This window comes from Onychomys torridus, chromosome 4 (assembly GCF_903995425.1).
Source record: "Onychomys torridus chromosome 4, mOncTor1.1, whole genome shotgun sequence".
NCBI lineage: Eukaryota > Metazoa > Chordata > Mammalia > Rodentia > Cricetidae > Onychomys > Onychomys torridus.
Genome location: NC_050446.1, coordinates 135,791,449 through 135,817,995, shown reverse-complemented (window position 1 = coordinate 135,817,995; position 26,547 = coordinate 135,791,449). Strand labels below are relative to the sequence as shown.

The following is a 26,547-nucleotide window of genomic DNA, read 5'->3' as shown; positions in this document are numbered from 1 at the left end:
TCCCCAGGACAAGCACAGTGGGAGGCATCGCACTGGACCACAGAGAGTATTCATTACTCCAAGTGTGGTCTGTGATATGCCAAGCAGTTTAATGGCACCTGAAGTCCAAGTGGAAAAGCAAGTACCTGAAACAGTGAGCTCACAGAACCTCCAAGTATAAGATCCCAAATCTATTTGCTGTTAAAAGACAAGTCTACTGAACTTTCACCTTGCAGGATAAACTCTGGCTTCTGATGAAGGGCAACGAGTGAATTCTGAGGGAGGAGTACCACCTGCCCAGCACGGATCAGGATGGAGAGTGGCCCTCCAGACATTCTGTATTCATTTGTTACTTCAATGTAGCCTTGGATCATAATGATAGGCATTCCCAGCAGAAAGCTTTGTTGGTATTCAATCTTACCTTGTAAGCAAGAAGCACGCTATCACACCGAAAACCTGTGCACAGTGCTCATTTGTGGTGTGACTGCCTAGTCTTGGGTTAGAATGAGAAGGACCAGGGCAATGGCTCTGCTCATATGAGCTTTGCGTGAAGTCAGTTCTGAAATGCACTCTACCTCTGAGCTGCACTCAACTTCTGAAATGCAACTTTAACCCACTGAATTAAATAAATAATAAAGTATTGGGATTTGGATTTTGTTCATTTTTTTTCACTCATTTTCTTTTCTGTCGTTGCTGTTTTGAGATAAGGTTCTACTAGGTAGCTCAGTCTGGCCTGGAGTGTATATTAATCCTCCTGCCTCATCCTCCCAGGAACTGGGATATAACAGGTGTGTGTTACCACACCTGGCTAACACATTTTCAATTTAATTTTAACATTTTTACAAAGGACTGGTCTGCGGCAAGCTGACGTTAAAGTTGTGCACCACCTTTCAATGCTCTGTAAAGTACTGTCCTTGGAGGGCAACACCTGTTTGTTAGTCTGGATGACGGGTCTGGGCATCCTTCTCACAGAGAAAACCTAAGCTCACCCACACAAGTCCCATGGGACCCAGCAGTTACCCATGTTGCCATTCTCCATGCCTCGGATGTCAGGGCGGAGGCGGCAGTCTGTGGGTGGCAGGGTCTTCTCCATGCCTGACTCCAGCTCATTGAGACTCACAGTGAAGCTGGTGAAATTGTACATCTGCAGGAGAAACCAACAAGCACTGTTACAGTAGTTGCAAAAGAATCTGCATCTGTCCTGGCCTGATCCACAGGTACCCTAAACCCATGATAAACAGTCATGTCTCACCCGCTCAAAAGAAGGGCAACTGTGTCCTATTCAAATAGCAAAGATGTTTATCCTGACTTCTGAGGTGTCCATCTATTCAGTCACTGTGTGTTGAATGTTTGGGAGAAATCTCAAGCTCTGCACCTGAGCCAGGACTGCCATTTGCTGTGCACATGGCACCCCTCAGATTCTTTTGTAGCCTTTCCAGGCCTTGACTCCACTCATCTTCCTATCAGCCTTCTCTTCTTTCTTGCCATCATCTAAGAACATGTGGCTTAAGGGCCACAGGGAATGTTAAATTTTCTCTGATCACCCCTGCTTGAATGATTTCCAGGATACTATCCCAGCTCCCCAACTTGATCCTCAGGTGGCCACAGCTCACACCTGATTCTTTTTAGAACGCTGCTCCATTACCACACCCTGCCTGCTCTGGAACGAGCTTGCCCTTAGAGGTGGTAGCTCCCATAAGGGTGCACTCTGCCTTTCCATGGCCCTGTTCCCACAAACCCCTGGTAGGCATGAAGGACTAAATCAGAACACTGAACCAAAAAGGAAGAAGAGTTCCATCTTAAAAGAAATTTTCCTCAACAACACATAGGCTTTATTCTTCTAAAGATACTCAGGCAGAATACTTTCATGCTCTCTGACGGGAACAGTGTGCAGTGACTGTGCTGTGCCAGGTTGTTTGTGGCTGTTCACGTTGGCAGCTTTGACACAAGCTGGAGTCATCTGGAAAAAGGAGCCTCCACTGAGAAGACGCCTCCTCAGGATGCCCTACAGACAAGTCCATGGGCATCCTCTTGACTAATTACTGATGTGTGACCCACTCCTGGTCCTGGAAGGTGTAAGAAAAGTAGCTGAACCCAGGGAAGAAGTCAGTAAGCAGCACTCTCCCATGATTCCTGCTTGAGCTCCTGCCTAGTCCCTCAGTAATGGACCGTTATCTGGAAGTGTAAGCCTTCCCTCCCCACATTAGTTTTGGTCAGTGTTTTATCACAGCAATACAAGTAAACTGACAGCTGGCAGTGGTGGCGCACGCCTTTAATCCCAGCACTCGGGAGGCAGAGCCAGGCGGATCTCTGTGAGTTCGAGGCCAGCCTGAGCTACCAAGAGAGTTCCAGGAAAAGTGCAAAGCTACACAGAAAAACCCTGTCTCGGGAAATTGGGGGGGGAGTAAACTGATATAGCTGATATAGTAAGGCAACATATTTACAAGTAAATGGGCCACTTTGTTCTATTTATATTTATTTATTGTGTATGTATGTGGGTGCGTATGTGTAGATCAGCTGATTCCTTCCATCTACCATGTGTATCAAGGATCAAACTGAAGTTGTCAGGTATGGTAGCAACTCTTACCCAGTGAGCCATGTCACTGGCCCAAACAATCTTCTTGGTATGTTGCTAGGGACAGAATTTAGGGCTGTTGTGGGATAATCTTTTTGTACACCGTGAAGATGACTTTGTCAAGGTGCCTTCTGACTGGTTTAATAAAAAGCCAATGACCAATAGTTAGGCAGGAAGAGGTTAGACAGGACTTCCGGGGAAAAAGAGAAACCTGGAAAGGATCTAGGCGTGTGAGAGATACCAGCTAGATGCAGAAAAGTAGGATGTACAAAGTGGGAGAGAGGTGAAAGCCATGTGGCAGAACATACTTTAATAGAAACAGCTTAATTTATAGTTATAAGAGCTAGTTGGGAACAAGCCTAAGCTAAAAGCCAAACTTTCATAATTAATAATAAGTCTTCACATATTTGTGGGCTGGTGGTCCAAAGAAGGTCCAATTAAAAAGCTTACTACTTTTGGTGTCCAGCGTTGAGCACGTATATTCAAGCATGGAGCAGCTGGCTACCTAGTGGGTAGGAATAGAAATGCCTGCCATGCAGGCTCAAAAACTTCCCAGAGCTGGGGCAGATAAATGTTGCTCCTGCTGGGGTCTACACACATGAGGCTGGGCTCTCACCGACTTGAGGGTGGGCAGAGCCAGCCTGCAGCGCCATGTGCTAAGCAGAGCCTCATGATAGCTGGGATAGCAGGTTAAGATTTGACTCTAACAACTGTGTGTAACTCCAAAATCTGTCACCCTCACACAGACATACATGCAGGCAAAACACCAAATCACATAAAATAAAAATAAATGAAAAGATTTGGCTCATGCAGCCAGAGGAGACTACAGGTGCACAGAGAGCCAGGTCCAGGCCGAGAAAGCCTTTGAACAGGTGTAGTATGCTTGAAAATGTGCTTAGATGCTAAAGGAAGAAAAGAAAATGAGTATAGGCAGTCATAGTTAAAAATGGTTCAAAAATAATAAAATCTTTAAAGAAAGAGTAAACTAATATAAAAAAATAAGCCATGTAAGGATGGGAAATACAGAGGGCAGCTGGATCCTGTATGGTGTTTTGTGACTTTGAATGTTCTGAATGCTGATGAGCGAAGGGCAAATGTTGCTTGAGATATTAAGATTATGGAAAAACCTGCTGAATTCAACCAGTCTATATATTTTAAGGATGTCTTAACTTTAGAATGGAAGTCAGAAAATTTGCTGTGTTGGGGGAGAAATGCAGATTAGTAGTCATCTATAACAATCAAACTTGTAGTCAAATTAGGTATGTTTTCAAGGTCAAACAGATATATTTTAGATACAGGTGGTCTTCAAACACTTCAGAGACCTACAGAATATGGCCTTTAAGATTTTTGTTTGTTTTTTCAAGACAGGGTTTCTCTGTGTAGTTTTGGTGCCTGTCCTGGATCTCACTCTGCAGACCAGGCTGGCCTCGAACTCATAGACATCCACTTGGCTCTGCCTCCCAAGTGCTGGGATTAAAGGCTAAAGGAATGCACCACCACTGCCAGCCTATGATGTTTTAATAACAAGGCTTTTCATGACAGTGAGAGACATTTGCTCCTGGCAGCACCAACCTACTTCAGAGAAGATGATGGCCATCAAAGAACCTCCATATAAACCTTGCTTTCTATGGCAAAGCTATCCATTGGTCAAGGAACTGTCTTTGCCTCAATTGACAGAATGCTGTCCAAATGGACAAGCAGGACACAGAGGAAGTGATTGCCAAACTTTGCCAAGACAAGATAGGACATTCCTTCAAAATTCCTGTTTACAGCAAAGTCCGTCAGATATTCTAGGCCTGCAGACCGAATAGATGCCCAAATGTTGCAGAAGAACCTTAGGTGATGGTTCAGGTAGCCAGCTGTCTCTGTCTTTTCCATAGTTTTAGTAATATTTACCAAATAATTTTACTCAGGTAATATTTTATCTTTCTCAGGTCTAATGGGGTTGAAGACTAGCTAGTTATACTGTTTTTGTTACCAAATTCAGAAAAGAAACTTATAAAAAGATATAAAGTTTATTTTTTAATATTAGTATTTCTTTTTTTTTTTTAAAGATTATTTATTTATTATATATACAATGTTCTGCCTGCATGTATGCTGTCACACCAGAAAAGGGCACCAGATCTCATTACAGAGAGTGTGACTCACTATGTGATTGCTGGGAATTGAACTCAGGACCTCTGGAAGAGCAGCCAGTGAGTTCTCTTAACCTCTGAGCCATCTTTCCAGTCCCCAAGATGTAAAGTTTATAAGGTTGAGAGACATAAAAGTTTAAGTTATTTGTCTAAAAAAATGTCTTAAGGTGTAAAAAGATATTTTTAGGATAGTAATACAAGTTATGATAGAAAGTGGTTTAGGTTAAAAATAAAATGTTGGATTCATCAAGATAAAATAGAAAATAAGAGTATTTTCTCTGAATTTGCTAAATACTAATGGACTGTACATTGTGAATGTAATTCTTACCTGATAACTGTTCTTATTGTACATAGTTTTACTGTGTTAGAGTTAATACCTTTTCTTTTTATTTTAGACATAAAAGGGGATATGTTGTGAGATAATCTTTTTGTACACTGTGAAGAAGTGTCTTTGCCAAGGCACCTTCTGATTGGTTTAGTAAAGAGCTGGATGGCCAAAAGCTAGGCAGGAAGAGGTTAGGTGGTTTAGTAAAGAGCTGAATGGCCAAAAGCTAGGCAGGAAGAGGTTAGGTGGGACTTCTGAGTAAAGAGATAAACCTGAGAAGAATCTAGGCTTGCAAGAGATGCCAGTGTGATACAGAGCAAGTTGGACATACAGAGTTGGGGAGAAGTAAAAGCCTTGTGGCAGAACATACATTAATACAAACAGCCTAATTTAAGTTATAAGAGCTAGCTGGGAACAAGCCTAAGCTAAAGGACATGCTTTCATAATAGGTCTCTGTGTCATTATTTGCAGGCTGGTGATCCAAAGAAAGTTCAACGAAAAAGCTTACTACAATTTAGGGCCTTGTTTGTGCATGCTAGGCATTCCATCACTAAGCTACATCACAAGCCCTGGAGCCTTTCTCTTTTTAAAAATAAATGTATATTATTAGTTTTTTGTTTTGTTTTGTTTTTTTGTTTTGTTTTGTTTTTAGGGAGGGTTGAGACAGTGTTTGTGCAGTCCTGGCTGTTCTAGAACTCAATCTGTAGACCAGGCTGGCCTTGAACTCAGAGATCCACCTGTCTCTGCTTCCTGAGTGCTGGGACTAAAGGCATGTGCCATCATGCCTGACTTTATTTTGGTTTTTGAGATATGGTCTCACTATGTAGCCCTGGCTGTCCTGGAACTCACTCTGTAGACCAGGCTGGCCTCGAACTACCAGAGGATCCATCTGCCTCTGCCTCCCAGTGCTAGGATGAAAAGGTGTGTACTGCCACACCTGGCTACTTTTTATTTTATTTATTTAAGATATATTTATTTATTATGTATACAGTGTTCTGTCTGCATGTTTTGCCTTCACACCAGAAGAGGGCACCAGATCTCATTCTAGATGGTTGCTAGAAATTGAACTCGGGACCTCTGGAAGAGCAAAGTGCTCTTAACCTCTGAGCCATCTCTCCAGCCCTACTTTTTATTTTTCAATTACATGTATGTGTTTATACCTATGTATGAGTGTGTATAAACACAACCAGAGACCAGAGGTGTTAGACCCCCTTGGAGCTGGAGTTACAGGTAGCTGTGAACTGTTGACATGGTGTGCTGAGAACTGAACTCAGGTCCCCTGGAAGAGTTCTGACAGTATGGAGAATGGAAGCACCAATGCTGCAAGTATACAGATTTAGCCATGGGTTCTGCATCAAGATATCAACGCTAGGTGGATTTCTGTACACAATTCCCAAGTCACACATGGGCACTACAGCAAGCAGAAGTCACGCTCAGGCTAGACCATAGCATTAGAGTCACATGCAGCTCCAGGGAGGAAGGGCCCTCAGGACTGTGGGGATGTGATGGAGCCTCCCTGTTTGCTTGGAAACAGCTGGTTGACTACATACAAGAACAAGGTAGAAAGTCGTGGGCCTGCCTGGGATGGTACAGACAGGACTAATCTGCAGCAGACAGGCCTGGTCTCAGAGAGGGGTGCTAAGGTGTAGGACACAGACCTGAGCTGAGTTGGGGGGCCGGCTGTTGATTCTCCAGAGAAGCTTACTGCCAGGGATGACTTGCACAGTCTCCTGAGCCACAGGAACCTCGTCCGTCATATTGTCACTGTTAGCTTTCTCAGGGCTGTCATCCTGAAACACAAAACACCTCATGATGGCCTCTGGCCAGGAGCCCTGTCCTCAGAGCACTTGGAGACTTGCTCCCAAGGCCCTGTGCAAAGCCAAAGCCTTTTCTAACTGAGGAGAAAAGAATTAAAACTCTCTCCTGTTAGTAATGCCATCAGACTTCAGGCTCCTGCCTCTACATGGCTTTGCTTTCTGTAGAGTTGTGACAGGCTGGATTTCTACTCTCTCACAGAGAAGAGAAACAGGTTGAAATAGAAGCAGGTATACATACTGTCTTCTCAGAGACATGCTTGGCCATATGCCTGCCTGCCTTCTGGACACATAACACATTATCTGAGACAGAGGGCCTCCTGATACCGTCTGTTGTACAACCAAAAGCAGTTCTCCTGGGCAAGGTCACAAGCCCACCCCATTTTAAGAGACACAGCTGTTTGCCTTTATGTAGTCCTTGCCTTAACAGTCTGGAACTTGCTGTGTAGATTAGGCTGCCCAAGACTCACAGAGATCCTCCTATGTTTGCCTCCTCAGTGTACTATCACATCTGGTGAAATTTTTTTTCAAGATAGGGTTTCTCTGTTTAGTCCTGGCTATCCTGGAACTTGCTCTATTGACCAGGCTGTCCTCAAACTCACAGATATCTGCTTGCCTCTGCCCCCTCCCCCAGTCCTGGGATTAAAGGCGTGTGCCACCTGGCTTGAACTATCACTTTTAATTTTAATTTTGCTTAAGAATAATTCATAGTCACCAGTATTCCAAAATTCTTAGAAGAAAGTCTTTTCCAGGACTTCCTGATTGTTGAATATATTACTGAGAACTCAGAGTTGGAAGAACAGAAATGAAATGCACTTGACTTCTTAAATAGGTCTCAGCTAACTCAGGCAACACAAGAGAGATTTATTACAAAGAACTACATGAAAGGGCTTGCATCCCCTTGGAAGCTTCCAGCTTATAAAAGCAGCTACAACATAATCAAAATCAAGTCAAACTCACCTCTGCCCCCATTCCAGAACCCAGACAGAGGGCAGTTTTGCCTGGACAGACATATTCCACGTATTACATATACCTCCTGGCTGAGGCCACAAAAGCAGTGCTTCTGGAGGGCTTACCCACCTCAGGCCCCACCCTGACCAGGGTCAGCTGGAGCAGGCACTCACCATCTTGGCCTTCCTGGTGTGGTCACTTCTCCTTTCATGCTTCTTAAAGGACTCATATGAAACAGGATCAATGCCCCACAAACATTCTGTCCACTTGCCGTAAATTATAAAGAGCTTCTTCCTGCTGCAGCAAAGGAGTTTAAACAATTAACAGTCATCTACAGTGCAGCAGCTGGATGCTGACCTGGTGCGCCCTTTCTGTCAAGTGTCTGCATTCTGGGGACACAAGGGAGAAATTTTGTATTTCAGAACCTCAGGCATGCTGTTGGCTATCCCTGATGCCAAACAGAAAATGAAGACACAAGAAACCTAAACCATTATCAGGGCCTTAGAAAACAAGGGGAAAAGCACAAACACATTTTCCTAAAAGCTACACGTGCCAACCTTTTGCTGGGGTAAGTGCTCTACTACTGGGTTTTGATGTACTATGAGTCCTTCCAATCTTGTTTCTATCAAATCTACCCACAATGCCTCCAAGGTCACGTGATGGTATTTGCTCTCTCCTTAGTTGTCACCTACTCCTTCATCTAGTCTCAGCCCCAGAAAGCCCCTCAGCTGTCACAGATGCCGCCTCACACCAAAAGGATCAGAGCCATTTAGGATGGACTTCTTCCTTTCTCCTCTGCCTGGGAAGAAAGAGTGCATGGTGGCCACATGCTCCTTGGGAAGTGCTGCCCTGACAGACAGTGCTATCAAGAGGACACAGGGATATGCGTAGGCACTTGCTGCGCTGATAGATGTGAGCTCAGGAACTCAGCCCAGCTCCTTAAGCAACTCTAACTGCAACGGAAAAGTATGCTTGGTGCTGTAGAGAAGGTTCAGTGAGAACTTGCTGCATGAACACAAGGACCCAAGTTCAGATCCTTAGAACCCACATAAAGCTGGTTATTAACTCCTTCACTGGGAAGCAGATACAGAGCCAGCTAGCCAGACAGTCAAACCAAATCAGTGATCTCCAGGTTTAGTGAGACCCAGTCTTAAAAATAAAATATAAGAAAGAATAATAGAGAAGATATCTAATATTAACCTCTGGCTTCCACATGCATGTCCATGTACACAACACATATGCACAAGCATGTATATACACGTACACCACATAAACAAAAAAGCATGCTTGGATCCAGATTGCAAAACCAACGGGTCCTTGGCTGGAGACCCTCAGCCTGCTTCAGACCATGGGCGGCCAGTCTCCAAAGATGCCTTGGTGCCTTGGTCACCATCATGATTATGACAGGGCCTGTGTCCTTTATAGCACACATGTGAGGTCCTAACTTGTCTCATTAATTTAAGTCTGACATTAATATACAGGTTTGAACAGACGAGTTTCTGGTTCCCTAGAGATAGGCAGTGAGAACAAAATGACTCTCTTGGAATTATATTACTGAAGGGGAGTTGGTGATAAATAAAATTGAGACCCAGAACATAATTTTACCAAAGGGAGAAAAATCTGGAAAATGTGTCAAAACCTTGCTGGCCATTTTTCTACACAAAATCTCCACAAGCCCTGGTTTAGAGTAGAAAATGCAGGCACATAAGTAGTGAATGCCTGCATGCTTTCCTGATATGTAAGTGGGTGCCCACACGGTCAAGTGTTAAAAATCTAAGTTCTGTTTGTAAAACTTCAGCACTAGAACCAGCAAGGCAATGCAGGCTGTAATCCAGCATTTGGGAGGTGGACACAGGATTGTAACACTGATACCAGCCTGTGCTGCACAGTAAGACCACCTCAAAAAACAAAACAAAACAAATGGGGTGAGCTGAGCCATGTCTTAAGTAAAAAAATGTTTTATTTCTCCCCCCACCTCCCCAAAGACAGGGTTTCTCTGTGTAGTCTCAGCCATCCTGGAACTCACTCTGTAGACCAGGCTGGCCTTGAACTCAGAAATCCACCTGTCACTGCCTCTTGAGCACTGGGATTAAAGGCATGAGCCAACACCACCTGGCAAAAATGTCTATTTTCTTAGGCTGACTTATCTTCTCTTTCCAGATGGGACAAGCTTCACTTTCCTATCACCAGAGACTACACTCAAACCTTATCCTTTAAAAAAAAGAAAAGAAAAGAGAGCTAGCATTGTTTCTACCATGAATATATATCATTGCATAACCACATTGCAGCACTGGCCACTGTAGACCCACACCCACTGGGCATCAATGGGTAGACCTACTTTTTGTCTTGAATGTACCCTTCTACTCTGTGAAGTTCCTTTCCAAACAGTCCACATGGCTTGAAGTGAAGTATACACTTATCTCCAGTTCTGTGGGAACAAACACAGGCATTAGTTTACATAAAACAAGCTGCAGGGGAGAGAAAAGGGACTTGGCCACCTAGGAAAGGAGGCCATGAATAATGGTTTAACATCACAAGGGGCCTTTGCTCCTAGATGGAAAGGCTCTGTAACTGACTTGGGGCAATTGTTTGCACAACTAGGGTAATTTACTAAAATATCACTTCGGTGCCCATTTAGAAAATAGGTGAATTTTATGATTTATAAATTTTCTCTCACTAAGGTGTTAACAAGCAAAGCCAATGAGTCATAGCTCCCAGCTGTAAGCCTAGGCCCTTCTGGGCCTAGTCACTACATTTTTCACCTTCACTGACAATACTTAGGTGCACTTCACATTTTTAAATAAATTAACAATGGTAACGAAAAACCAGTCAATCAAATGGGACATTCCTGATTATTTCAATACCTGATTATTCCAAACAGAACTAAATCTAGCCAGACACCATGTCTAGGGGCCCCATTATAGGAAGGAAGAAGCTGAGGGACAGGAATAAAGGGCTAGAAATCCAGAGAAGGAGTGCAGACAGAGACTGCTCCCTTTAGGTCAGTCAGTTCATCATGGCTTGTCTTGCCATATACAGCCTGGCCTGTCACCTTTGGCTCAGAATCACCATCCCAAATACACAGATGGGCCTGTCACCTGTGATTTAGGATCTCTACTATCCCATACTGCTCGATCCACAGCTGCCCAAGGATGACATTGTGCACACAGCAGGTGGGGTTGGTCCATGTGTAGGCTTCATTGTGTCTGTGAAAGCATCAAGAACAAACAGGGCAGTGAAGCTCAGAACTTGGGTGACCCAGAAGGCCATGACCACACAAAACCAGACTTTTCTGAGAGCAAAAAACTGAGAGCAAAGCAGTGCTTTGAAGTCTTCCCAGTGCAGGCCATTTAGTTAGCATGCATCTGAAATTTATTTCTCCTTTCCTTTGTAGCATCAACAAAGCTTTCTACTTAAATGTCAAGACAAGTTAATAAGCAATAAAGGAAGACTAAAACAAAAGAGAGACAGCTCTCCTGGGAAGCTGCCAAGAGGAAATGCTTGTGAGAATCATGGTCCCGCTGCAGCCTGGCTGTGGGGAGTGTAGGAGAGGGTTGCTGTTGTTAACACTCAACTCTTCCTTTGAAATGACCCTGCCCCAAGGGTAAACCTCACAGCATGAAACACAGTGGTGCCTAGACTTGTACCTATGGGAGGCTACATCAAGGAGCCATGACTGAAGGTAAAAGCATCTTGACACAGGGTGGTTGGTATCTGGACTCTCTCAAATGGCCCAAGTAGAACCCAAACATGTTTCACAAAAGCGTTTTCAGGTTACCAATTCTGCCCACCTCAACTCCCAAAGCAAAGACTAACTACCATGACACAGGCCCAGCAGCTGATAGTCATCACAGGTGCTTCCCTCATGAGTCTGCTTCTGTGTTCCTGGGGAGATGTACAGAGACAGCCCCTAGATTCTTGTTTGTTCAGTTTTTGAGATAGGGTCTCACTTTGCAGCCTTGATTGTCTTAGAACTCGATATATAGACCAGGCTTGGCCTTAAACTCAGTGAGATCCAATTGCCTTGGCCTCCTGAGTGCTGGGATTGAAGGTGTGCTCAACTAGACCCAGCCTGCCCACAGGTTCTTAAAACTGTATGGCAAATGGCCAGTGCAGAACAAACGTGACATCAGCGCTCCCCACAGTAAGCTGATAATAGAGAACCACTGTAGCAACTGAACCCCTGGGCTGTGGGGGTTGCAGTGGGTTCCAAACTCTAGAGACTTGCTACTGGCTGAGTATCTCTGATGGGAGCTGGGCTGGACAGCCTCTAAGAGGGATGGATGTCCAGTGGTCCTCACCTCTAGGCACTCAACTTCATATGTACAAACATGCCTGTGTGACCATCAGCAAGCAGAGGTGTGTGTATGTGGCAAAAGGGGAGCTTTTGTAGATCCTGTCTTAGCTGCTCTCTCTACAGGATTCCTCTGCCTAAGGAAGGAGGACAGCCACTGGAAAGGGAGTCTATGGCCGAGAATGAAGTTCTTTCTGACCCAGGGCCAGTTTGTCTAGGTATAGCCTAGAGGTAAGGAGCTAAGATAAGCAGTGATGTGCTGTTGGGTTTGGGGTTGTCATGCAGCAACAGTTGATGGCTAAAGTGAGTAGCTCTAATCAGTGTGTGAGAGGAAGCTGAGACCCATCCACATTGGTAGACAGAGGAACTCTTCTCACCAGGAAGCCTAGCAGAAGAAATGTTGCTGGCAGAAAGGCTGTCTGTCAGTCCCCAGAAAGAAGCCTTATGAGACATGGAGGGGATAACTTCCTCCCAGTCAAAACAGGGCACTCACTCTTGCTTGCTCTTGTCACTCACTTGAGAAGCTCCAGTGTGATGGTCCCCCGGGGTTCTGCCTCGACACTCTTGCCCCAAAACTTCAGTTTTGGGTAGATGGAACCGTGGAACATGAAGTCTTGGTTGAGACCTTCTGAATAAAATGCACTAATAGGAGGGTGGTGACTGACCTGTTCAGATATAAATCTGAATCCTAAGTCTTCCCTAGGTCCAAAAATGAGAATGGAAGGGGAAGAGAAAAAGCCACATTAATGACAGCAATAACAAAGGGCTGCCAACTCACCCACCAGTTTCATCAGCCAGTTGGCATGCTCTGCCCTCCCCTAGCAGCTGATACAGGCTCTGGGCCCAGGAGCCTCCAGCTGTGATAGGCAGCAGAAATACCCAGCAAAAACCTCTCAGGTGGCACATCTGGCCACATACCACTACCCTAGAGCACATCTGCCCCCCACCAATCACACTACTGGGAGGGAGCCTCCATCTGGCCTGCTGCTTATCCCACTGACAGATACCTGAGCCATACAGCCAACAGTCAGGCCGGCCTCAGAAGCAATCCCAAAGTCTCATCTCCATCTCCCAGGGACTCCTAATGCAGTCAATCCAAATGAATCTAAAGCCCATGAAAGGGTGCTCCTGTCCAACCTTTGTACAGGCTACCAAAACTTCTATGATGGAATGTCTTAGATCCCAAAATATTCCTTGCCAGGAAATAGGATTTTTAGCAGACTCCCTTATTCAATAAAAATGTCAGTTTTTAATTGTTCCGGAACTATGAATACACCTACAGTTGTAGTCATTAAGAATTATAAAAGCTAAACCACATAATTACTAACGTAGCTGGAATCAGAATTCCCAATCATTACAGAGGAAGGAAAGTTGAAAAATTAGATTTTAAAAGGTTGCCTGCCAAGGTATGTAATCTACAAAATGAATACTTGTCTAAGAAAAGCAAGTATATTTTTAGCTGTTCAAGAGGGATTTGAAGGATGAAGGATGCTTGCTGTACACAGCCAGGTCTGCACAGTACTGTGGAGCAGGGCCACTTAGTGTCAGGGAAGCTCAATGTGGAGACACCAACAAGCAAGCCTAGAGAGGAACACACGCCAAACTGAGTGTGAGGGGGTTTTCCTGGCAGCCTGTGAAACTAAATCCAAGTCAGGTTAAGCTTCCTGTCTTACATCCATTCAGCAGTTCAGGCTATTCCTAGTCTCTCATCCATACAGTGGCTGCTGCTGCTGCTTTTATTTTCTTTTTTGTTGAGACAGGTTCATGCTATGTAACCCAAGCTGGCCTGGAACTTACAATCCTCTTGCCTAAACCTCCTGAGTGCTAGAATGTAGGTATGAGTCACCATGCCTAGATCAAAAAGTTGTTTTTTTAATTACCCAGAATTTTTTGCCTTTTATTCTCTTCCTCCCTCCCCCACTCAATTTTTAAAGATTTATTTATTTATTTATTATGTATAATGTTCTGCCTGCACATATCCCCGCAGACCAGAAGAGGGCACCAGATCTCATTACAGATTGTTGTAAGCCACCATGTGGTTGCTGGGTATTGAATTCAGGACCTTTGGAAGAGCAGTCAGTACTCTTAACCCCTGAGCCATCTCTCCAGCCTTTTCTTCCTTCTTTCCTTCCTTTCTTTTTTCTTTCTTTCTTTCTTTCTTTCTTTTTTAAGATTTGTTTATTTATTATGTATCCTTCTCATTTTTGAGACAGAGTTTCTCTGTGTAGCTAGCAGACTGCCCTGACTGTCCTGGAACTCTTACAGATCAGGATGGCCTCAAACTCAGAAATCTGTTTCTCTCTGCCTTCTGAATGGTAGGATTAAAGGTGTGTACCACCACTACTGGGCTCCTATCTTATCTTTTTAACCAGTATCATATCACTGTGGTGCTCTAGATAGCATAGCTCCTTACTGGCAGAGTGTGAGAAGACCAGAGGCTGGAGCTAGTATGTTTTTTACTTTTCCAAACTGCAGTGCATTATCTTAGCTGGTCCCCAACAAGCCTACATGAACAAAAATGACAATTATTCCCTGATGGACAGATTCCAGAGCTGAAGAAAAGACCATCAGGGTAATAGGGACAGACAGTGAAACCATTTGCACACTAAAGGCAGGCTCATCTGAGACAGGCCAATCAATGCCAGGATCCCACAACTACCCACCACAGAAAAGGCTTATCATCATATAACACACCAGCAGAAAGCCCAAGAACCACCAAAAGTTCCAGAGAAACTGTCCTCTGAATTCATTGACTAATCAACATATCATTGCTTTTATGACAAAGAAAAAGTGGTACAAATTAAACTATGACAAAGAAACACTGCAACCAGAAAAATAGGTCTTAGAATCAACAAGAAACTACCATTTAGAAAACTATAACATGCCAGATGGTGGTGGCACATGCCTTTAATCCCAGCACTTGAGAGGCAGATGAATCTCTGAGTTTGAGGCCAGCCTGGTCTACATAGTGAGTTCCAAGGATGGCCAGGGCTACACAGAGAAACCAAAAAAGAAAAAGAAAAAGAAAAAGAAATGAAATGAAACTATAACATCAAGGAAAATGATTATGGCTTTATTGTTTGTTTTTAAGACATCCCCGGCTGTCATGGAACTCACTTTGTAGACTAGGCTGGCCTCAAACTCAGAGATCTGTCTGCCTCTGCCTCCCAAGTAATAGGATTAAGGCGTGAGCCACATGTCCAGCTAAGGAAAATGATCGTGATACAATGCAATAGTCATCAATTAACATCTCACACACAAGAAAATCTATCAGGATGTTGATACCATTTGTCTTTGGCAGGTGACATCTGACTGTTTTCTACTTCTGTCATTGCCACGTTCTACACAGAACATTCTATTATCATGGCTAAAACACCAATAGACTCCATTTAGTGAATTCCCCAAATTACCAGCTAACTCTGATTCCAGGGCAGTGGCAGAACTCTTCTCTACAGAAAAGATATCAGAGCAGGTGGCAGGTACTAGCCCTCCTGCTTGCAGCCCCGTGGCCTGTGTCAAAGAACCATTCTGCCAGCCAATGAGAATGCCCCATCTAAATCCTTCCAGCAACTTTCTTACTCCATCAGAGAAGACCTATCTGGTAAACTACTCTGTTGTTCTCCGCAGTCCCGAGGCATAAGCACAGTACTGCATCAGCCACACATGCAGCATAGAATGATAGGTCCCAGAGTGGTAGACTAAGTATGATCCTGAAGAGCACAAATGGGCCCACTAGGAACTGTACACACTCAGTGACTAGTCCCTGAAGGCTCAAGCAAGGCTGAAGTGAAAACGCACCAGGGGTATGTGACATGTGGTCGGGAGTGTTGTCACCACAGCAGCATCTCCAAGACAGTTTTCTGCATAATTGCAGGAGGCCCAGAATTGACAAAGTAGGTAGCAACAATCTCCCAGTCCAGCCCTCTAGAGGTTCCCCACCATCCAAATGAACTAGGATTAAGGGCCTAGGCTCAGAGATCTACTATGTCCAAGGATGAGGGTGGAGGGGTTATACATTACTCATGTGCAGGAGCATTTACCCTTCATCTGCCCTGTCCCCAATACCCTGGAAGCCTCACATTCTAAGGGCCCCAAGAGGCATAATACTATCCAGAAGAAACTACACAAAGGGATTTCAGCAAACATTCACAGACTAATTCTTCAAGAAGCTTGGGGCCTGTCCAATCATTCCTGAGACCCTGAAACACAGGCATGGACTAAGTAGGGACCTGAGCAGTTCCCTCTCCTTATTTCTCTCTCACCAAAGTGCTACAGCAAACGGCACAGACGTACTTATGAGTTCCGGCTCCACTTTTTTTTAAAGATTTACTTATTTATTTATTTATTATGGACACAGAAGAGGGAGCCAGATCTCATTACAGATGGTTGTGAGCCACTATGTGGGTGCTGGGAATTGAACTCAGGACCTCTGAAAGAGCAGTCGGCACTCTTAACCTCTGAGCCATCTCTCCAGCCCCTCTGGCTCCATTTTTTTGTTGAAAACTAGTGACTCCTCATGTCTAGAACATGTAGTATATATATATATATATATACCACTAGTAGTCTACATAACATGACCTCCATCCTTGAGACCTCTGGACTAAGAATCTATGCCAACCCTTCTTACAGTACCAGGGTTCTATTCCATCATTAACATGACATTCCACATGTGTGAACACCTTCTTACCCACAGCATTCCAAATACGTCAGTACCTATTTCCAAGCATCTATCCTAACCTGAGGAATAATGCTAAAGAGAGAATTGAGCTCTTCTGTCATCCAAGAGCCCTTCAAGACATTCATGATGACCCCCTTACCTGATCAACTCATATGTCTCCCCCAGGAGTGGGTTGAAGGGTTTGCCAGTTCTCTCCCACTGGGAAGCCACAGCGGAGACCGCAAAGGCAGCTACAGACTGCAAACAATTCAAAGATGGATCAGAAAGCTTTAGCCAAGCCAGCAAATACCTCACAAGGCGTCAGTCACAGGCATTCAGTCAGCGCCACTCCACTCTGCTGACTTCTCAGGTTTCCACTCACAATTGCTTTTCATATTCTCTATTTTTCACAAGTTTTTTTAAAAAAAGATTATAGAACTTCTGGGGAAATACCACTGTTCGGCACTACTTCCCAATGTCACACAAAGAAGGAACAACATATTTTCTCCTATACACCGTGCAGATGCTGGAGCAATGTTCATGTGTTTGTCTCACACACTGGCACTCCTTTCAATATAGTCCCACATATATGGATGAACACACACACACACACACACACACACACGTAAAAACCCATCACGTAAGCATATGCACACCATTGAGATACCAGAGGGAAGGCTTACTGCTAGGAGTTCTGACCAGATACCTAGAGAGAATACAATTCTTCCAGATAGCTCACCAGCAGGATACCTGGGTCCCTACAACTATGGGGTCAGTCAGTCAAACAGTTGTGGCATCAGGACTGTCCTCACAGGCATATGCAGTGCTCACCTGCATCCTCTCCAGGGTCTGGGGCTGATTCGAGGCTTTGTGAATGAGGTACACATGCTCCATGTACTCTGTGATCCGTTGCAGGAAGCTCAGTGGCTCATTGAAGGCAATTGGCATTGTAATCTTGGATAGCTCCTAGAAGGAGCCAAAAAGACACCTGGTTGGGTTTCTGAGGCTTGTGGGCATGCTCCAAATACAAGTATCCTACTCTACTCGGAGTGCTCCGAGGATCAGACCCTCAAACTCCCATACAGACAAGATTTTAGAAACCCTCTGTGTGGGCAAACTATCTGTTGTGAGCACGGGCTTCCACCTTACCCAACATGGAATGTCTTCCTGAGGGGCAACCGTGGCAGTTCTCCATCTCCCAGGCCTGGGGGCCACTCACCACCTGCATCACATGCAGTGATCACAGGAGCTCCTAGAGAGTCACCTTATCTCCCCTCACCCACGCCAGATGAGTGGTACCAGCCTTACTATTAGAACTTGCCCTTGCTGGGTAATGGTGGCACACACCTTTAATCCCAGCATTCCGGACGAAGAGACAGGCAGATCTCTGTAAGTTCAAGGACAGTCTGATCTACAGAACAAGTTTCAGGGCAGCAAGGGCTACACAGAGAAACACTGTCTCAAAACATAAAAACCAGACCAAAAACCAAAAAACTTCCCCTCATCGTCCATGGCTTTCCAGTATGAAATAGAAGCACTTTAGGTGGCAGGCAAGTCTTTTTACAATGTGGCTTTGCCTGGAAGGCCTTTCAGAGTCTGCAAAGGTGACTCAGGAATCTTTTCTCAAGCACAATGGAGCAGAAGTGAGGTTGCAGCTCCTGCCTCCAGAGTTCATACACAGAGGACAAAGGTCTGCAGGAGCTATTTCTGAGCTGGGCTTCTAGAAAGGCACTAATAGAAAAAACAGAAGCGTTTCCAGAAGGGAAGTGGAACTTTTTTTTATAATAGAGAAGGCTCAGATGCTCCAGGAATAAGGACAAGCTTTGGATCTTAGGTTGATTTTCAGACTTTCTGTATTGGGAACTAGAATGACCCCTTTGCTCTCACTAGCCCCAAATGTCACTAATGTCAAGGCAGAGAGATTGACAGAGTGCCCTGGGGGAGGTGGTATGCTCAGCAAATTACCAACAAGACAGCCTTCCTAGCCAGGTTCTAGGAGATGGCATTCTGGGAAAAGTTAGGGCCTTGTTTACAATGCTGATCTAGGCAGATCCTACTGACAGCCTGAACTCATAGACTGTGAACCAGAGTCAGTCAGGCTCCTCAAAGAGGCTACATGACAAACTGAGAGATGAATGGATATCTCTGAATATGAGGGTGCTGGACAGAGTGCTGAGACAGGAGTCACAAGTCAGGTGACTTCTGACATATAGAGGTAACCAAACCCACAAGAAAGTTGCATAAGATCAACAGGAAGGAAAGAAGCTTATGACTACATCCACCATATCAAGAACAAGTACAAAAGAGCTAAGGGAAGAAACTCTGAGACAGCAGCCAGAAAAAAGAAAGGCAAGAAAAGACAAGGCTTCATATGCTTTTTGTGCATTATACACACATAAAGTAAAGTTGAGCCCAGAGCCCACAGTGCAAGAGGTCAGAGAGGTCAGCAGTGGGCAGGAAGAAACACAGAAGTCCCCAGCAAGAGGAAGGCTAACTGGGTTCACAAGCACTTGCATGCACACGCTTCTTTGCTCTAAACCCTCAGCTTTGGGTTCCACAGGTCAGGCTCCACCTCTGCTCCTGGGTACAGTAGTACAGCACACAAACAGACTTGGCTACAGCTAGCAAAATGCTAGCACATTTCTCCTTTGATCTAGCAATCCCATGTCTGGGCATCCATCTCTGAGCCTCAGCAAACATACATGCAGGGCTAGCTCCTGTAACCTGCTTTGGTTAGCCAAAAGCTGGTCTAATGTCCAAAACGTGGCACCATCCACTAAACTGAAAGACAACCAAGAGAGGGGCATGAAGTAGTTACAAGATCACCCAAGAGATTGGCGGCTGAGTAATAGGAATAAAGAAAAGCCTATTGCCTCTCTGAAGGCATGGGGAGAAGACTGAGACATAATTCAGGGTATGGGGCATGGGGTGAGATACTATGAGGGTGGGTGACAGCTATCTGTGGAGAGGGACAAAGACAGGAAGCTGAGCTTCCTAGGACACACTGCCATACTCTGGATGTGGTCTTAGTATCCCAAGACTTCAGCAATTAACTCTGAAGAATTAAGAGGATGACATTTAATCCATCTACAGTGTTGAATGCCAGTCGTCTGGGAAGCCATTAAGATTAGGTAAAGTCATTGGGTGGAGCCTCCATGGTTGACTATGGTAGCTAAGTAAGAACAGGCACGGGAGCTGGTGAGATAATTCAGCATATACACTATAAAAGAGAATGGATTCCTGCAAGCTGTCCTCTGACCTCCATATGCATATGTGTGTACATAAATAAATATAATTAATAATAATAAAAGAACAGAGCAAGGGTTAGGGAAATAGCACAGTGGTAGAATGCATCTGAGACTTTGGATTTAATCCCTAGTACTTATAAGCAAGCAAACAAACAAAAAACAGGAAGAGAGACCAACAGACATACAACTGTACACATCACTTCCCAGTCTCCTACATATGATGTCCTATGCTACCACATGATTCTGTCAGTATTGAAGGCATCACTAGATGCATGCCCTTGGCCTTGTACCTCCTGAGGAGCTAAGAATAAGCCATAAATAAGAATAAAACATGGTTTCTCTGTGTAACAACAGCTCTGGATGTCCTGGAACTCACTCTGTAGACCTGGCTGGCCTCAAACTCACAGAGAGATCCACCTGCCTCTGCCTCTCAAGTGCTGGGATTAAAGGCATGCACCACCATGCCTGGCAAGCCAATCTTTCCTTTACAGTTCACCCAATCTATGGTATTGTAGTACAGGCAACATAAAACAGATGAACACACATTTAATGAATTTGACTTTGGACCCATATTTTGAAAGAAAATTATAAAAGGAATCTGTAAAAATAAAAAATGAAACAGATGAGCCTACATGATTCTCCCAGACCCATGCACAATCACTGATGAAAAAAACAGGAAAACTTTGCAATAGAGATATACAATCAATTAGGGTAAGGTCAACATCCCCAGTAAGATGTATGGACATTATGCAATTCTGAGTAAGGACAGACAAGAGCTCCTAACTTCAGTGTGCTCCTGCCCCAAAGAGAACCTCTGATTATGCTTTCTTCCAGCTTCTAATGTCAAACCCCATACCAATCTATCTACTTTCAATCAGTCTGAAGATATTTAAAATAAAAGGTTGGAAGGAAGTAAAGTTTTCTCTGGGAAGAAAGTATGGAAATAATCACAAACAACAACAAAAAAAAATGGCATTAAAAGAATGTAGGTAGACACATCTGAAATTTGGCAATGTGTACTTCTGGACCTTTTGACTTGAGTGTCTTGTTGCCAAGTGCTGGTTTATGCATGAAAAGTGCCTGAGCCATATGGGCACAACAGCTTCTATCAGTCAAAGACGACCATATGGAAAGTTAATGGCTACTAGACACTTCCTGATACAAAGCCTCAGGACTTGACAGAAGCTATCTGGAGCCTAGTGTGTAGCTAAGCTGCTCACATGCAGAAGGTGTTCAGGCCATAAGCAAATTTTCAGAGCACCAGGAAAAAGTCCTTATGGAATGTCTCCTGCCACCAGCTATTCCTAAGTTATGTAGTTTCCCTTATGCATTTGTTCCTTTCCTGCCTTGTTATCTTAATTTCATGAATATAAATATATAGCATACATTCTCTTAGATACCAATAGTGTAGATCTCATGGGAATTAATACCTAAGCTCAATGCTTCAAATGAGTTATCTTCACTCACCAAACCAATGCATTTTTTCAGGATACTCCACACGCTGAAATCGCTTCTGGTGAACATGGGGGCAGGAAGGGCTGTCCTGTGAGTAATTTGAGAGCAACAGGCATTTATTAACCAATGGAGTATGTATAGGGGTGGGTATTTCTCACAGGAACTGCTCAAGACCATCATCTTTGCTTGAGAATTAAATATCAGTGTCTCTGAACAATGGCATGACTGGAAGAGAAACCAGGTCACAGCTGAAACTCTACAGGGTGTCTGCACCACTGTTTTTAAGTCCTGGTAATGGTTATTGGTTTTGGCAACCTTGGAGTCTTCAGCCGACCCTGCAGTGGCTAGGCCACTGTTTTCTTTCTGTGAGCTGGAGACAAGGCTGACAATAAGAATGGAGTCCTTCTGCTTGCATCCCTTCTGCCTACTTTAGGAGCTTCTGCCCAACCCCAGCATGGTGGACAGAGCTGAGACTGAAGAGTGAAATGAGTCAAGAAAATCCCCTCCAAAATTAACTACCCACCCTCTGACACAGACCTAGCTTCCCAAGGTGCATTCCTTCTCAAACTACCCTCTACCCGTAAGGGCCCAGCGGTAACTTTAGCCTCAACTCCTGCTCTGGCTACCTGGGGACAGACTATAGCTCCCTCCAGAAACAGGCTATACTGAGCACTGTCTCTATGGAGTAGGAAGAAGCCTCAGCAGCAATCTGACTACCTTGTGGAAGGAATATGGCCCTTCACAGGAGTGCAGAGAAGGTATCACAGAGCAAGCCCTCAGATAATAAACATGACTGCGCTGAGCCCTTAGAGGCCACTCTAGTTTTTACTGTGGAATTCTCAATGACACTCCACTGAAGTTGAGCAGGAGAACACTAACTGGGCATTTTGATCCTGGGATGATGACAGCTGGGGTCTGCCTGGTAAGACCTCAGAAAGGGCTCAATGTAGGTAAATGAATCAAGATAAGAGGGAGAAAGGAAGCCCTGAGACAAAACAGGAAAGGAAAAGAAATCTTAATGTTTATTGAGCACTATGCACCAGGGCTGCCAAAAATAGCTGGAATGCTGTGCACATGGCAAATTGTGAGGGCCACAAGAAGTGGAAAATATAGCTTTGTAGAGGATCAGGGTAAGGCACCAAGGATACAACCTGTGCTAGTTAGTTTTTGTCAGCTTGACAGAAGCTAGGATTATCTGGGAAGAGGAAACTCCATTGAGAAAATACCTCCATCAGATTGCCTATAGGCAAGTGAAAGTGTCTGTCTGTCTGTCTGTCTGTCTTCTCTCTCTCTCTCTTTATATATATATATATATATATATATATATATATGGCATTTCCTTGATTAATGACTGATGTGGGAGAGCCAAGCCCACTGTGGCAGTGCCACTCCTCGGCAGATGGTCCTGGCTTGCATAAGAAAGCAAACTGAGCATGCCATGGGGGCAATACAGGAAGCAGCATTCCTCCATGGTCTCTGCTTCAGTTCCTGCCTTGGCTTCCCTGATGACATATTGTAACCTGTTAGCCAAACAACTCCTTTCAGTCCTGATTTGGTTGTGGTGTTTACAACAGCAATAAGAAAGTAACTAACACAACCCTTGCAAGATGGGAAGGAACAACAGGAAAAGACATGAAGGAGGATGGCAAGGCTCCAGGCTGAGATAGTAGTATGGGGAAGAATTTGGGTATGCACAGCTCAAAGCAAGAGGCACCAAGGGAGGCATAGCCAGGAGTGAATGAGGACAGGTCTGAGTACAAGGGATAGGGGAGATGTCAGTCCTCATTTCAACACAGTGACCATGTAGATCAACGCCCAAGATGGAGTACTTCTGTGAGCAAACAGGGCACTATTCAGAGCCACTTGGGACTGGGGTGTGAGGCTAGGGATGAATCCCGGCTACATTAGCTTTAGGCAGAGAACAGAGGTGGCACTGACAGCTCTGACTGTGATAAGTACCACTGTACTTAGAAGGAAGAATGAGGGGAAGGGGGCATACTTGATGTATCGTGGGCATAAGAGAATCTGAAGATCCAGGCACATTTAGAGGCCAAAGCATCAGATCAGGGTGACAGACAATGAAGCAGTGGTCCCAAGCTCAGTGATGTGTTGATCACAAGGTGATGTACACTTACAAGTGCTGTTTGAATCTTAGATGTCTTTTAATAAAAAACCCAGAGCCAAATATCAGAGTGAAAGCTGAAAGATCAGAGAGGCAGAGTAGCCAGCCACTCTTACCTCTACAAAATCTTCAGCCTAAAGAGAGTGAGTTCCTGTTTCCTCATACCTTATATACTTTTCTCTGCCCAACCATGTCACTTCCTGGGATTAAAGGCATGTGTGCTTCCCAGTACTGAGAATAAAGGTGTATACCACCACTGCCTAGCACTGTTTCCAGTGTGGCCTTGAACTCACAGAGATCCAGACAGATCTCTGCCTCCCGAGGGATAGAATTAAGGGTGTGTGACACCACTGCCTGACCTCTATGTCTAATCTAGGGGCTGGCTGTGTCCTCTGACCCTCAGGCAAGTTTATTAGGGTGCACAATATATCACCACATAGGAGAGAGATGGTGAGGTATAGAGTGAACATAAGCTGCCTTAGACAGCCCTTCCCAACCCATGTGATGTGCTCCTGCACCCACTAAGCACATGAGTACAGGACCAGAGAAGAGTGAGCACCCTAGGCATTGAGGGAACCTGCACTGAAGGCAAATGGGCCCATGTGTAAGGTCAGCAGTGAGGCTGCAGGGTCCACTGAGGCCCCAAATATCTTTTAATATATGTGTAAGGAAGCCTCTGTCTCATGGATTACCCTTGTGGGCTCCTGCTTTTCCTAACAAAGACTGAGAACGTTCCACGATAACCACTGTTATCATTGTCTAGATACACAAATGAACAAGGTGGGGAAAAAAATGGAATATAATTTTGCTGCAGCAACTAATCAAACCCTTTCCGTCCCTACTGGTTCAGTGAGCAACATTTCTCAGTAAGACACAGAAGGGACAACAGAATTAACCTGGTGTCTGTGGAGGGACAGGTGGGTCTATGGGTGAGGTCTGTGGATCATGTTTTGCACAGGCCCTAAGCCATTCTGGGACAGAACGACTACTTCATGGAGGAGGATTCATGGATCAAACACTGTCCTCCACTGGTCTCCATGCCCCCAGCAGACAAGTAGCAAGTCTCATGAGACTTTGGTGGCTAGACTGCCTGGAAAAGTCAACTTGGAACTGGGGGTGCACCAGCTCAATTTATGAGACCTGAGGGGATACCTTATAGTACATATGGGAGTGATCATAGATATACTTTGGAAAATTCTGAAACAATGCATGTAAGACAGCCTACCTGTGTTTTTGAATTCCATTCTCTTGTGGTGGTCTCTCCCCACTTTTCCCACTCCTAGTACTTTTGCTGGTATCCAAATCAATCATCCTACTGATTTTATTTGCCTCTGAAAAGTCCCCTGTAGAGTTATCAGAATCAAAGCCTGCAAGAAATAAGCACAATGGTCATGTTTATTAGACCTGGGAGATATAGAAACCTACTTCAAGACTATACCAACAAAGGCCTAAATAAAGATCTGCAAACCTTTTATTTGGTTTTGTTTTTTGAGACAGGACCTCACTATGTAGCCCTGTCTAGCCTGGAACTTTTGTTTGTGTTTTTGGTTTTTGAGACAGGGTTTCTTTGTGTAGCCTTGGCTGTCCTAGAAATCGCTTTGTAGACAAGGCTGGCCTGAACTAGGAGATCCTCCTGCCTTTGCCTCCTGTGGTATTAAAAAGTGTTCACCACTACCACCTGGCCGGCCTGGAACTCTTTATGTAGACCAGTCTGGCCTCAAACTCACAGTGATCCACCAGTCTCTGCCTCCTGAGTGCTAGGATCATGTGCCACCATCCCCGAATGACTGTTCTCAAGTGGTACATTGAGAATAATTATCTTTGTTCCCAACTCAGTAAGAGTGAGGGTCCATCTCAGTGTCAGGACACACAGAAAGAACACTGCTGCGTGGGAGCAGCACCTCTACAGTCCATCGTGATCTACTGGGATGGTGGAGATCATCTGAACATCAATAAGGCTAAAGCCATTTTGGGAAACATCAAGACAAAACGTATCCAAAAGCTCAGGGGACTTTGGAGTAGTATTTGCTACACTGAGGTCCCTGGGTGAGGGAGAGGGAACTTGTATGGGACTTGTGAGTAAGGAGACATTTGAGGTGGTCACTCCATGGCAGGCATGGCCTCCCAGGTATGGCCTGGGGACTCCTTCTCCGAGGACTACTAATGCTGCTCCACAGCAAGCTCCATTTGTAGGCACACACTAATGGGGAAAAGAATCACTGAGGTTCAACCATGAATAATGAAAATTATTCCACTGAGCTCTGGAAATGGCAAGGAGCTCAGTGTCTCCTTCTGGAATTTCACTAAGTCCACAAGTGTTCTTGGCCAGCAACTGGGACTGAGCAGAGAGTGTCTGATTGTTCCACACCCAGATGCTCTACAAGAGTAGAGGTTCTAGCAAGCAGGGGACAGGGAGGAAAAACCCCGGTAGGGCTGTACCTGGGGAGGCACTGCAGTACTTCAAAGCTACAGTGTTTGTGTACCTAAAGTCAGGGCAAGAAGTGGAACAGACAAGCCTCAAGTCCCTTTCCATGGGCAGTGAGTAGCCCTTCACAGAAAATAAAAGGCATTCTGAATATGGACCTTAAAGGACAGCATAGTAGATAACTGAAATGTCACGCAACAGAGAGCTGTGACTTGAAGAACTGCCTGGGGGACCCAGTTCTGCCAGCACCAAGAGGAAGAGCAGTTCTCCTCTGCCCTGTTCACTGACGTTCTCTGTCCCACCTACCAACCACTGTCCAGAGTTACAACTCTCTTCAGTCAGGCACAGTGATGCACACCACTTACAATGGTCACTTCAAACATAAAGACTGAGCTTTGAGATTGCTACTGTGAGGGCAGGGAAGGTATTAGTGTCAGAGTATGTGTGTTGTGTATGCTTGTGTTCACATGTCTGAATCCATCTAGGACAGATGAAGGTATCACATGGCTTCCTCTACCACTCTCCATTTGGTCTTTTTGGACAGGGTCTCTCACTGAGCATGGAACT

General features: G+C 44.7%; 1 protein-coding gene across 7 annotated transcripts in view; it reads right to left on the bottom strand.

Annotated features, from left to right (window-relative positions):
• The window catches only part of Osbpl2 (oxysterol binding protein like 2), a 48,554-nt gene that overhangs the window by 3,809 nt on the left and 18,198 nt on the right, over positions 1-26,547 (bottom strand). For 5 of the 7 annotated variants that reach the window (XM_036183825.1, XM_036183824.1, XM_036183827.1 and 2 more), the window contains 10 exons: positions 24,781-24,922; positions 21,446-21,521; positions 17,562-17,696; positions 16,891-16,988; positions 12,590-12,772; positions 10,878-10,985; positions 10,118-10,207; positions 7,953-8,076; positions 6,673-6,804; positions 1,000-1,123 (listed from right to left, as the gene is read on the bottom strand). In XM_036183825.1, the coding sequence (XP_036039718.1) occupies positions 1,000-1,123; positions 6,673-6,804; positions 7,953-8,076; positions 10,118-10,207; positions 10,878-10,985; positions 12,590-12,772; positions 16,891-16,988; positions 17,562-17,696; positions 21,446-21,521; positions 24,781-24,922 (1,212 nt within the window). Of the gene's footprint in view, positions 1-999; positions 1,124-6,672; positions 6,805-7,952; positions 8,077-10,117; positions 10,208-10,877; positions 10,986-12,589; positions 12,773-16,890; positions 16,989-17,561; positions 17,697-21,445; positions 21,522-24,780; positions 24,923-26,547 lie in introns of those variants that run through there. The other 2 variants (XM_036183828.1, XM_036183829.1) reach the window with 2 other exon arrangements.